Source organism: Notothenia coriiceps, unplaced genomic scaffold (genome assembly GCF_000735185.1).
Source record: "Notothenia coriiceps isolate Sejong01 unplaced genomic scaffold, NC01 NC01_scaffold00000339, whole genome shotgun sequence".
Classification (NCBI taxonomy): domain Eukaryota; kingdom Metazoa; phylum Chordata; class Actinopteri; order Perciformes; family Nototheniidae; genus Notothenia; species Notothenia coriiceps.
The window spans coordinates 11,479,386-11,492,703 of NW_011333040.1; the positions used below are offsets into that span (position 1 = coordinate 11,479,386).

The following is a 13,318-nucleotide window of genomic DNA, read 5'->3' on the forward strand; positions in this document are numbered from 1 at the left end:
ATAGTCAGTAGATTAATGGGAAACATAAATAATCAATAGTTGCCGTCCTATAAAAAGTACTTACAAAATGCCTCAAACAACCATAGTCTCTCATAGTAAATAAATTAGTAATAATTACTTAATACATATTACTATAACAGTCACAGAGGGCATTGTCTACCTGCGTCCCAATTACCTTTGATGGAGTACTTTTAAGAACAAACCATACAGAAAAGGGCCGTTAGTCATTAGTACGCCAGTGCTCACATCCCACCACCAGGGGGCAGTGTGTCAAATCAAGAATACCCCCGGATGTTACAGCGTTGTACTTCCGGTTTGGCGGTAAAGCGTGTGCTGCTCTGCTGTGCGAAGTACAAACGTTTTGTGACGAACAAACATCACATTTATTCATTCCCAGACAGCATTTAGTAGAACAGAAATGGTGAGTACTTCTTACACATTTTTGATTCTGAATCCTTTTATATTTTGTTGGATTGTTTTTGCAAAGATAGTTGCGTGTTTGCTAGTTAGCATTAGCTACGTTAGCTACTCATTCATGACTTCACGTTAATGAATGAATCCCCCGTTTTGACTTGCAGCATGTGTACAATGTAATATATTATCACATAAACAGTAATAAGGCCAATGTTTTATTTATTCGGCAATATTTGTTAATATCACCGTGAAATGTTGCGCCCCTTTGTTTGGGTTTGGCCCTGTTTCTGTGGAGAGAAAGTCGCACCATACTCCATTGGAAATCGTACAATTTTAACTAGCATTTGCATTTATGAATACAAGTACTTTGTTGAACTCTTTAACTTAAACACTAGCTTTAATACAAGTTTCCAACGAAAAAACTCGCCTTTGTCTGTTTGGGTTTTCTGCCTGTACACATTGACTTGCTGTTTGCCTAAAACCGCGATGTTACCCACTATAAAGAAAGTAATGCAACTATAGTGCTATTTTATTTAGAAATAACACTGGGCTTGGCAGTAATTGCATACAGTTAAGGCTACACCAGAAGCTGTTTTTCAGTACCTTTTCAATACATGAGCACACGTTTTAAGAACAAATACCCTGGATAATTTAAGTATACAGTGTCACATTATGTGTGTGTAATCAACTAACACAGCCAAAATGAGCATATAGTAACCATTTCATATTTTTCCTCCATAGAGTTTACCCCTGAACCCAAAACCATTCCTGAACGGTCTGACAGGAAAGCCAGTGATGGTAAAACTGAAGTGGGGAATGGAGTATAAAGGCTACCTGGTGTCTGTGGATGGCTACATGAATATGCAGGTGAGAACAATTCATTGTGTATGACTTGTTCCATTACAGGTGGTATTTTTTATTAAACACAGATTTGTGCTAGCATCGCTCGCACAGAGTCCCAAAGTTGTTTTTGGATTTTGCAGCATTGTTGATCTCTTGCACTAGACCATATTGAGATTTTAGTCAAATTCAGATTAATTGTTCAGCCGACCACAAAGTGAGAAAAAGTCCCACCATTCCCCAAAGCAACAAAAACATTGCATAATTGTGTGTGGTACTGCGTGCACACTGGACTCAGGAAAGTAGCATATTTTAGAAGATCCTTCACCATATACTTTATATTTATATTATTATATATGTGTGAGAAACACTCTATTTTCATTACATGGATGCAGGCATCTGTGATTCTGCAGTTTAGTTGTGGAGACAGCCCTTTTCTCTTCTGCTTGATTTATTGGGTTTTTATATCAATATCATATTTTAAGTATCGACCATAACCGTTCACATACATGCATCTCTTGAACTTTTTATATACATGTTTTTCTGACAGCTGGCAAACACAGAAGAGTTTGTGGATGGAGCATTGGCAGGTCACCTGGGTGAAGTGCTTATCAGGTATGAATCCAAAACATATTTCCCTTTTCATTCCATAAATAACTCACTAGATGCTTATTATTCAGTAACATTCATATTTAATGTAAGATGATGTATTTGATGGAAAACAGGTCAATGCAGCAGTAACTGAAAAAGGCCTTAAAAAGCTGTTTTTTATGGCTCAAGATTCTTAACTTCTTTAACTAACATGCGTTAATAATTAACATGTCGTGTTAAAAAAATCAATGATGTAAGCAAAGGCTCCACACATTCAAACCTTTGTTCTTCTGTCTTTTTCCTGTGCATCTTTTTCTGCCAGCATTGTGTTCTAACCAGTGTTTTTACCCCACAGGTGCAATAATGTTTTGTACATCCGAGGTGTAGAAGAGGAAGAGGAAGATGGAGAAATGAGGGAGTGATGAAGAGGACCCGGCCCTGTTGTGTGATTGTATCTCGTAGTTGAGTTGATGTGTGTTTGTGTTTTCACCATGTGAAACAAATGAACGCCTGTGGTTTAGGTTTTTTTCAAGCAGTTTCAAATTTTGCTTTTTTTGTTTTACTTTGTAATACAGACACAATAAAATGATTATTGTACCCTTTCTTAAACCTGGTTGTTGTGGTTCTTGAATGTAACAGAAGCAGCTTATGTAAATCCTTCTGTAATTATTACAGGATTTCTGTAATGTCTGTGACAGAAGCCCCGCCTCTCTGTGCACTTTAAACCCTGCAAATATTTGCCTTTTCCCAAACTAGTTTGAAGCCAGTCACTCTGAAGCTTAGTGTCTACTTTGAAGGAATTAAACATGTCCAGAAATTACAGACTTCTGGTGAAGAATGCCAAACAGGTGGTTCTGATCTGCAACAACGGAGAGAAGTTTATGACCAAACATGAGATACTGAATCTTTGTGTGATTGAAAATGGAAGCATTGTGATAGGAAGGTAAGCATCAGAGGTTACTTCATACAATGTGACGGGCATGAGGGGTCACCTTCTGTTAAATCTTGTAAAGATTAATGAACAAATGTAAGGCAAACTGCATACATTCTCATGTGTGTTAATTTCATGTCAGCACATGCAGGATCTGCAGGTTTGATAGTTTAAAAATGGCTGTGGTGGCTTGTTACACCGGGGAGAACATGTTGGATAGCTGAAAACTCGGGCAACATTTATATCACTGTTCATTTTATTTCCCTATTAATGTTTATATTTACCAAAAATAAAGGTTCAACCTTTAAATAAAAAACATATCAGTTTGAGCTTTAGTCAGAGTTGTACTTGGTGCATGTTCACATCCAACCTGTGCTTGAAAATGGTATGCTAAAGAAACCAGAGGTGTAAAGTAACTAAGTACATTTACACACATACTTTACTTTGGTACAATTTGGAGATACTAATACTTAACTTGAGTATTTCCACTTTTTGTTACTTTGTACTTCTACTCCACTACAATACAGAGGTTAATAATTTACTTGAACTCTACTACATTTATTTAATACCTTTAGTTAACTTTGCAGATTTGGATGAATGATGTGAAATATAATCAAGTGTTAAATTAGAGTAGTTCCACCTGGAGTAAATTCACAAGCTACCCTGCAGTATACAAAGTCATTCAAACTAGCTGCACCTTCACCAGCTTAGAGAACACTTTAATGATCAATCATTATAATATATAAATATGAAATGGGCCAATCTTCATTAGTACTTTTACTATACTCTTAAGTATATTCTGATGCTAATACTTTTGTACTTTTACCTGAGTAACATTTTGAATACAGGACTTTCACTTGTAAGTGAGTATTCCTACACTCTGATACAATATCTGAGTAGTTCCTCCACCTCTGAAAGAATGTTACTGTGTCTAGTGACGGGCTGATCACAGCTGTGGGTCCTGCAGAGACCATCAGAGATCAGTTTGCAGGAGCCACCTTTGATAAAGTCATTGATGCTACAGGGATGTGTGTCCTGCCTGGTGAGTATCAGCTCCATAGGGTTTATATGCACGTTTCAAACTGTTTAGAGAGAATGCATTACAAGCAGCATACATGTTCCAGTTTTTATTTATTAAAATAAAATTGCCTTTAATATATTTCATAGCATAGTAAATATTATAAACTGTACAATAGGTAACTTGTAGGGTCAGGTAAAAAGAGTAATACAAATATTGTGGTCTGCTTAAAAATGAAAAAAGTACAAATATAAAAAGGTCGTTATAATATAAAAGATTCTGCCATGTCAAACATTTAACGTTTTATAAGTGGTATCTTTAAAAGTATAAAAGGACGGTATGTCTTCAAAGCTTTATGTTATGTTATGCAGCTAATATACAGTACATTGGTTTAATAAAAACAAGTAGCAGATCAAGCTGTTATTCTCGATATTTATTTCATGAGAAAGAAAATATTTAACATGTGAAATAGTTTACAATCTCAAAAAGTGCATCTGTTATTTACAGTTGTGAAGAAATGAGAGATGTTATGTTGTATATTTGCAGTTTTTCTTCAAATAGATGCTATGTTTGATTTGTATTTTGATGTTGTTTTAGGGTTGGTTGATGCTCACACTCATCCCGTCTGGGCTGGTGACAGGGTGCATGAATTTGCAATGAAGGTAAACCTTTGTTCAATATATTTTGACAGTATGTTTTTTTAAATTAAGATAAAGTGCTTACCACCGTCACTCAGTCTATCCTGTTTAATTATATGGACATTTTACTTTTACTTCTCATGTTTTTTCAATACTTTATTCTATTTTATTCTCTCTTGTCTCTATTAAATCTCTATCTTCATATTTATACATCTTTTTATTTTGTTCAACTCTTTTATTTGTCAATTCTGTTATTTTATATGTATTGCAAATGATTACTGTAATTTCTATCTTTTGTAAAAATGGAGCAACTGTCCTGACACATACAGTACTCTGATCTCTTGTATCTCCTGCAGCTGGCGGGCGCCTCCTACATGGACGTGCACCGGGCCGGGGGGGGGATCCACTTCACGGTGGAGCACACCCGGGCTGCCGGCCCCCCTGAGCTGCTCTCCTCCCTCAGCAGCAGACTGCTCCGGATGCAGCGGGCCGGGACCACCCTGGTGGAGTGTAAGAGCGGCTACGGCCTGGACCTGCACACGGAGCTGAAGATGCTGCAGGTCATCGAGGAGGCCAGAAACACCCTGCCCATCAACATCTCCTCCACCTACTGCGGGGCCCACGCAGTGCCTAAGTGAGGACGCTTATCAATATCTCATTAGCTGACAATAATATTTTCCTAGGCCCACACCTTTCAGAATACCTTTATTAGTCCCACAGAGGGAAAATATACATTGTTACAGCAGAAAATAGCCAAAGGCAGCTTAAGGATACCCACTTAGCATGCATGCATAAATATATACATATATACAAAAATTTAAAGTTACACAATTTACAAAAAGCACATCCTGTAACAGTTCTGAGGATTTATATATATTGCACAGTTTCTAACGGCATACTGTGTATATATATATATATATATATATATATATTGCACATAGTTGTTGGTTAACAACAAGGAGTGTTATAGTCAGTGTAATCAGTTTGTCCTACCTTGGGCTGCTGTGCTCTCAGTGTTTTGTCTCCCTGTTCCTGCCTGTTGGCGTCAGCTGATAGAGGTGTTATACTGCTTTATATTGTTATGCACACTGTTGATCATTCTCTCAGAAACAGCTAAATACATGGGACTGGGTAGAGATCTTCAGAATTGGCAGCACATGTCTTGGGAATTCTCTGGCCGAAGCTCCAAATAAACCATCAGTGTTTGCCATCAAGCTCCAGCTCTCCTCGAGTCTCGTTGCTTCAGGAGTTTCCGTCACACTTTCCAGCGAACACTATCTCTCTTTAACTCAGAGGGAAAACAGTGGAGGAGGCCACGGAGGACATCCTGCAGGTGCAGCTACCCAGGCTGAAGGAGCAGATGTCTGCAGGGACTCTGAGGGTGGACAACATCGACGTGTTCTGTGAGGAGGGGGTGTTCGACCTGAGCTCCACCCGCCGCATCCTGCAGGCCGGCAAGGACCTGGGCCTCAACATCAACTTCCATGGAGACGAGCTCCATCCCATGAACTCTGCTCAGGTAGCATTGAGGTTTATTTGGCCACCTTAAAGAAAGAGGAACTTCCCATCTTAGACATATTCTATTTCTATTACTGGTAAAACTGTATTTGCATAGTCTGCCCACAAATAGTTTGTATAGTATTTTACATTTAAACAGCTTATTGGCTAAGATTCAACAACTGTTTTACTTTGTCTGGTGATCTAAAGATGTGAACATCCACTAACATAAGTACATATTCATACAGCAGTTGTATTGAGTTAAGTTTTGTTTTCATCAGTTATGTTGTTAAACTCAACATTTTGGTGATTTATTTATATGGTGTTTGAAATATAAGCTCCAAAAAATAAGGGGTAATGTGAAAAATGTCCAAGGCCAACATACCAAAACTTCAAAGATGTTTCTAGGACATTACCATCATAGAAACTATTTAAAATGTCACATCTGCTTGATTAACTTGTTTTAATGATAAATAAATTATAGAAATTAGTGGGTTTTTTCAGTTTCAACTTTAAACTGCAAAAGGTTTTGAGCACTATCATTGTTTTACTGTGTTCTGTGTGTGTGTGTGTGTGGTGTGTGTGTGTGTGTGTGCGTGCGTGCGTGCGTGCGTGTGTGTGTCAGTTGGGTGCAGAGCTCGGAGCCTCAGCCATCAGTCACCTGGAGGAGGTCACAGACCAGGGGATCGCTGCCATGGCAACAGCGAGAACCGCCGCCGTCCTTCTACCAACGACAGCTTACATCCTTAGGTACTGTATCACCAGTGCTGGAAAGTAACTAAGTACATTTACTTAAGTGAAAAAAGTAGTATTTTGTTTTTATATCATGAGGTTTTTATTACCAAGTAGGTTGGCACAGACAAGGAATTTGTCTTGGTGATCAGCAGCATAGCAATTAATACAGTGCAGAATATTTGTATTTTTAAATCCAATAAATGTATTTGACAGCTTTAGTGACTTTGGAAATACATTGCATAAAAAAAATGCATATGAAAAGGATACAAAATAGTATAATTTTTTCATGATATGTATTTCCTTTAATAATTATATTGTCTTTTTACTTTCTCTATCACCGACTTCAGTTCATATTGTAGTGCACTTGCGAAATGAATGTACACAAAATAAATGTGCAACTATTATAATAATCATGCACACAAATACTCACAGACCCCTCATTACTGTGAGTTTTATATTTAATGTTTGTGTGTGTGTGTGTGTGTGTGTGTGTGTGTGTGTGTGTGTGTGTGTGTGTGTGTGTGTGTGTGTGTGTGTGTGTGTGTGTGTGTGTGTGTGTGTGTGTGTGTGTGTGTGTAGGCTGCCTCAGCCCCGGGCCAGGGACATGTTGGAAGCTGGAGTTATTGTTGCCCTCGGCAGCGACTTCAACCCTAACGCCTACTGCTGCTCCATGGTGAGTAGTGTTGCATGGTGGGTAAAACTCATCTCTGTTTTTATGATGGGATTATTTGTGTTGACCTCTCTCTGTCTCTTCTTCACCCTTCCAAGCCGATTGTCATGCACCTGGCCTGTGTCAACATGAGGATGTCCATGCCTGAGGCTCTGGCTGCGGCCACCATCAACGCAGCCTACGCCCTGGGGTGCTCCCACACACACGGCTCCCTGGAGGTCAACAAGCACGGAGACCTGCTGGTCCTCAACACCACACGGTACATCAAGTCAAGAGTTACACACACAGAAAAGTATTAGTCTTTTATAATGACACTAAGTGTTTGAGACAACTACAATTATCAAGGAAAGGTAGATTTAACATTAACATATTCATATCAAATAGAAAAAGCACCAAACTCTAATAAATTGAGGTGTGTTCTACTTGTTGCATTGATTTGGAATCTTTAGGTCATATGACATGAAATCTTTAGGAAAAAAACAGAATTACCTCCAATAAATTGTTTAAAAAAATAAAAAACTGTGACCAAATAAGACACTTTAATTATATATTTTTTAAGCATAATTTTCACTTATTTGAGAAAGTTAGCATGTATGAGTGTAACGCTGATCCCCCCTGTGTGTTCTGTTGCAGATGGGAGCATCTGATCTACCAGCTGGGGGGGCATCAGGAGCTGATCCGCTACGTGATCATCAAAGGAAACATTGTTGTTGATAACGACAAAACTCTGGACCTGTAACCATAAGACAAGTGAAGTGGCCGGTCCACAGCTTTAGGATTTTAAGGTAACACTTTGACATTTCTGGAAATATCTTGGCCTTATTATTTCCCTGTATTTCCCAAAATGTAAAAGTGTTTCTTTGCTAATATTGACCTTTAAATCTGTTGTTGTCACTAAGACGTTATTGTGTACGCTGCCTGTCAAAGAAAGTGACTGAGGTGAATAATCTATTACTATCTGTCAAACACATGATTTAAGATAAATGTCATGTTACCTGTTGATTAAAATCCACTTCTCTATTCAACTATCTCTGTTTCATTCATCAGAGTAAAGCCTGACTTCATTCAGTTGCAGGAATGTCATAATCACCTCAGAAACAGGTACAATTATCCAGCAAAGTAATCACACAGCTAATTGATTGGCATGATGTGACCTTTGTTAATGTGTCACCTGACCTGGTGCTCGCCCTGCTTTGATCTGTTTGCAATCTTAGAGCTGCTGCATGACCGTCAGGGTGAGAGCTGATACTAGAACCACAGGGTAAAGATAGCAGGAGCAAAGAAAACAGAAGTAATGAATCAGTTATCATATCTGTGAAGAGTGTTTTATATCACATTTTATTTCAACCTGCTATACTGTGACTTTTAGTTGACATACTATATTGTGTTTTTTGACATTTTTGAAGTGCTATGCAATTACTTTTTTCAGAAATGTTTGACACTATGATAGGACGTTTTTTTTATCATACTATACTATGACTTTTTTTCCAGAAATGTACAACATACTATATTATAATATTTTCTTTGACATTTTTCTTCACTGGCCTTTTTTTCCCCAAAACTTTGACAACTATACTGGGACTTCTTTTTTCTGAAATTTTCGACATACGATACTGTGATGTTTTTGATTGAAATGTATGATGGTTCTTTTCATCATACTATGACTTTTCTTTCTGACATTTTTCGTCATTTTTGAGAAATGTTGGCCATACTATAATAAGACTTTTTTTTCTATTAATTTGACATACTATATAATATTAAGTATTTTTCTGGAACTTTTGATGTAGGCCTACTATACTATGACATTTCTTTCTGAAAAGAAATCAACATGCTGAAAAGCTTTTTTTTGACATACTATACTATGACATTTTAGTACATTTTTGACACACTATGGTATAACGTTCTTTTTCAGAATGCTATATTATGAAGTTATTTTGGACATACTCTACTTTGATGTTTTTTCTGTTATAATTCAACATATGCACATTTTTTAAAACATATTGTAATGTTCTTTTTTCCTGTAGTTTGACATTTTGCAGGACCAAAGAAAAAAAAAGTAAATGATCAGAAACATCACAAATGTGAAGAGTGCTTTTATTGAACATCTTAGTACACAATACTTGTTTTATCTAAATGTACATCATATATTTTTCCACAGGCAGAGTTTAACAACCCCAAAAAATAAATTCTCCCCACTCTTCCACTTTACCTGTGTTCAATTGACCGAGACAAATTGCAAATATTACACATAAAAACATGCATTAAAAGTGTGTTTTTAAAAAGCTACCACATGGAATACTACTTTAATAGACAGAGAGAATGTGAGATTTAAGGCTATAATGGCGTGACAACTCTTTTATGAAACCATGGTAACAGTCTGGGACGATCATCAGGCTTCATACTTCTTCCCCGCTCGGTGGATCTGCTGGTAGAGTGTCATCGAGAAAGCCATACCAAGGAGCTGGGAAAAGAAAAACATGTGTTAAAAAGAAGAAAAAAAATAATTGTACAATTCTACTTTTCTATGAGATAGTATGTATTACAAATCTTTGAAATAACTCATACAATGTTGTGCGATTTTTATGAAAGGATTTTTATACATTTATTACATCATGATGGTTTTTTTCAACATACAATACACTTTAATATGATGTTTCCAACATACTATACTATGACTTCTTTTTGACATACTATACTAGTGACTTTTTATCTGAAATGTTCGCCATACTATACTATGTTTTTTTCGACAAATGTCAAATGACATTTTTCTAGACATATTTTAAGTTTTGGACATAAGGGACCCTTATCTAACAAATTGCAAAAATTATTTATTCAAAAGTTTTCTGAAATGTCGACATACTAAACTATGACATTTTTTCTGACATTTACTATTCTATGTCTTTTCAATGTTATTAAAATACAATAACATATGTGCCGATTGTAGCCTGCGATAAAGATCTGCTTACCTGTATGACCAACACACACATGGCGATGGTTCCCAGAAGGTGTTTGTTGTCGTCCAGCCACTGCTCCACCTTCTCATAGCAACCCTGAAACCCACATCAACAGTATTTAGGAATAAAAAGATAAATGGCAAATCAGAAAGTTTAAAGCAAACACTGTGTGACTTTTGCTTTTGTTTATATTCAGACAACAATAGGTTTTGACTCTTATAAACTTGTCACAGCACAACTTTATCACAACTTCAAAGACTTCGTAGCCACAGATAAACCCACTGACCCGTGTCCAGAAGGTGTTGGTGGCGTTGCGTCCGCAGCCCGGGTAAACCTGCTGGCAGCAGCGGTCAGGAACCCCGTTATCATGCAGGGCGATGAACCAGTCGTTGTGGTCGTTCACACCGCAACACCGCCACTGTGCACAGGCAGGAGAGAAGGAAACAGGAAGAAAATATACTATATTAATGGCAATTTAATGACATAAACAATTAATAGTATATAGTATATCATAAAGTATAATATATAATACTATAAACTTTATAGTATAAAGTATAGTGTTTTTTGAACATTTTATTTTTAGTTTACTTAAAAAAGTTATAACTTTAAGATTTGTAATTCCATTACATACAAATGAAAGACATGGAAATGGTTAATAGCATACCTCTCCCTGTATGGTGTTCCATGCATCCCTGAGACCAGCGTTGTTATCAGTGTTGTACAGCACCAGGCCTTCTTTCAGGTCCCGTCTGGCATTCTCACTCACCTGGGCAAACCAAAGAAAAGGTGGTCACACTCGCCCACAGCATGAGATGATTGGTTAATAAATACATAATGTTCTTTCATGGAGTCTTACCTGGTCCATATAGACAAAGAACAGGATGAGGAGGATAAGTTCTGCCAAGAGGATGATCAACAGAACGATGAAAAACTGGAGAAAAAATTAAATAAAAGTGTCTTTTAAACTCAACCAGAGAAAGAAAAAGCAGAATGTTGCATTCATATCAATGCTAAACAGTGATGCCTCATGGGTAGTGTAGTTTACTCACACTCAGAAGCAGACACTTGTTCTCCTTGATGGCCCCAAGGCAACCCAGGAAACCGGTCACCATGATGACGGTGCCAAGTGTGATGATGAGGTTGGCGGCGGAGATCGAGGGGAAGGAGGGTGACAGGGTGGCGAAGCTGCCCTGAGACACCGAGAGCCACACCCCCACCCCCAGCAGCCCACACCCCCCCAGCTGAAACACACAAACACAGGAAACTCACACACTTCCTGTTGATTTATTGATAATGAAACGCTTTGGCTGGCATTCTGATCTGTTTTTGATGTTTAGTCAAAGTTTCTGGCTGTGTGTGTGAAATATTTACCCAGAAGGCTAGGTTGAAGAGGAAGAGCATGTATTTAACGCAGCAGATGCAACCTCGAGCCATGATTGAATCGCCAGGCACTGCAGGGAATAATAGTATATGATAAAAGGGAGAAAACATCTCAAAGATATGTCATGGAAATGTTAAAATAAAGTAGTATTTAATCAAAAAAACAAAAAGAGTCACAATTATGTCATAACAACGTTTTAATCTAGATTGCTTCATTTAAAAGTATACTATACATCACAAAGACTGGCTATGGTTAGGTTTTCTTTCCTCTATTGCAGGTTTTTTAAGTTACCACAAACATCACCACACTACAAACTACCGTATGATGTCACTACAGACATCATACTGTAGTTCACAACCTCTTAGTTTCTCGTTAAATCCCACTGACGGTAAACATTTAGTTCTACATGTCATGTCATGCTGAAACCACCCAGAAAATACAAGAGGTAAACTTACCACTTCAACTAGCAGGAGAACAGAGGAGCTCTAGATGTGTACCTGCAACACACCAGAGAACACAAACATTCACACATACTGTTTATTGTGTACAGGCTTTTTTTTAAACGCACTTGCTTTAAATTATGCCAATTTTAGTTTGTTTCTGTAATTAAGAACCAACAATGCTCTCTTTATAGGCCCATCCCACATTAATTACAACCTCTTTTATAGAAACATGCATCTTCCAGTAACATGTACACCAAAAAAAACACATAGGACTTATGTTAGTTACTTCTATATGAGTCAAAGACGTAACATAGACTTTGTGGAGTAACTGTACACTGAAAATAACAGCTACACGATAAATGTCATTTTTCTTTTATAAAAGTTTTCCAGTGTGAAATGTACATTTAAAGAAAACTATAAATAGTTAAAAAATGTAAGAAGTAGTATATGTTGGCCAATAATTATTTGCAGTACAGAAAAACCTATCCATTACGTTGGAGATGAATTAGAGATAGAGACAGCTACCCTTTTAGATAGTAAAATAACGACGTATCAGTACAAAATCAAAGTCCAAATCCTTTAAATACTAATTTAAGGGATCCTTTATCAGAAATGTTTGTTTATGATTATATATATCAGTTGTTGGGCTCCACTAATAGAACATCAATGGCCAATTGTTTTGAAAGTAGATTAGTAGTTTACGTTAGAGCTAAAAAATAAAAATGGAAGTGGAAATCATCGCTTAGGTAGTAGAAAATAATGGACATTTAGCTTTAATAGAAGATATATTTTTTAATAGGTTGCTTGAAGACTTGTAAATGAAACTGCTTTAAATGCTTTTTTTGTTTGTATTATTTAGTTATATGCGACAGAGGTATCTTCTATTTCTAGAGGACGTGACGTCAACGGTCTGAACTTCAGTTTGCGGTTTTTGTGAAAGTTTGCTTTAAATCAGGCAAATATAAGCACTAAAATCAGTTCTAAACGCACTTATTTTCATATTTCGTGAGAATAAAGCATGTTAGGTTTTGAATACAGAAAACTAAGATATCTCTACTGGAGGTTCAGGCCGTGATTGTTTGGTACTCCATGCGATCAAGAGAAGGAAAAAGAGGGATAGTTGTGGTAGTTTCCTACCGTCTGCTATGAACGCATATCCCCGCTAACGTCTCAGGATTCAGCCGGTAAACACCTCCGCATTCCGGC

The 13,318-nt window shown here is 37.2% G+C and overlaps 3 protein-coding genes across 3 annotated transcripts; 2 read left to right on the plus strand and 1 right to left on the minus strand.

The window, feature by feature from the left end:
• Positions 1 to 249: 249 nt before the first annotated feature.
• snrpf (small nuclear ribonucleoprotein polypeptide F) lies at positions 250 to 2,454 on the plus strand. Its single transcript, XM_010771392.1, has 4 exons — positions 250 to 421; positions 1,156 to 1,281; positions 1,805 to 1,869; positions 2,201 to 2,454. Exons 1-4 carry the CDS (start codon positions 419 to 421, stop codon positions 2,265 to 2,267), a joined length of 261 nt encoding a protein of 86 aa, XP_010769694.1. The 5' UTR covers positions 250 to 418; the 3' UTR covers positions 2,268 to 2,454.
• A 136-nt stretch (positions 2,455 to 2,590) lies between these two features.
• On the plus strand, positions 2,591 to 8,359 carry amdhd1 (amidohydrolase domain containing 1). The gene is made up of 9 exons (XM_010771403.1): positions 2,591 to 2,788; positions 3,712 to 3,818; positions 4,392 to 4,456; positions 4,789 to 5,066; positions 5,726 to 5,951; positions 6,555 to 6,679; positions 7,244 to 7,337; positions 7,433 to 7,593; positions 7,968 to 8,359. Exons 1-9 carry the CDS (start codon positions 2,652 to 2,654, stop codon positions 8,071 to 8,073), a joined length of 1,299 nt encoding a protein of 432 aa, XP_010769705.1. The 5' UTR covers positions 2,591 to 2,651; the 3' UTR covers positions 8,074 to 8,359.
• A 1,050-nt stretch (positions 8,360 to 9,409) lies between these two features.
• Positions 9,410 to 13,302, minus strand: LOC104945702 (tetraspanin-9). Its single transcript, XM_010771413.1, has 9 exons — positions 13,250 to 13,302; positions 12,125 to 12,166; positions 11,660 to 11,739; positions 11,338 to 11,529; positions 11,145 to 11,219; positions 10,953 to 11,054; positions 10,575 to 10,706; positions 10,301 to 10,384; positions 9,410 to 9,795 (listed from the first exon to the last, which is right to left on the minus strand). Exons 3-9 carry the CDS (start codon positions 11,720 to 11,722, stop codon positions 9,724 to 9,726), a joined length of 720 nt encoding a protein of 239 aa, XP_010769715.1. The 5' UTR covers positions 11,723 to 11,739; positions 12,125 to 12,166; positions 13,250 to 13,302; the 3' UTR covers positions 9,410 to 9,723.
• Between the last annotated feature and the right edge of the window lie 16 nt (positions 13,303 to 13,318).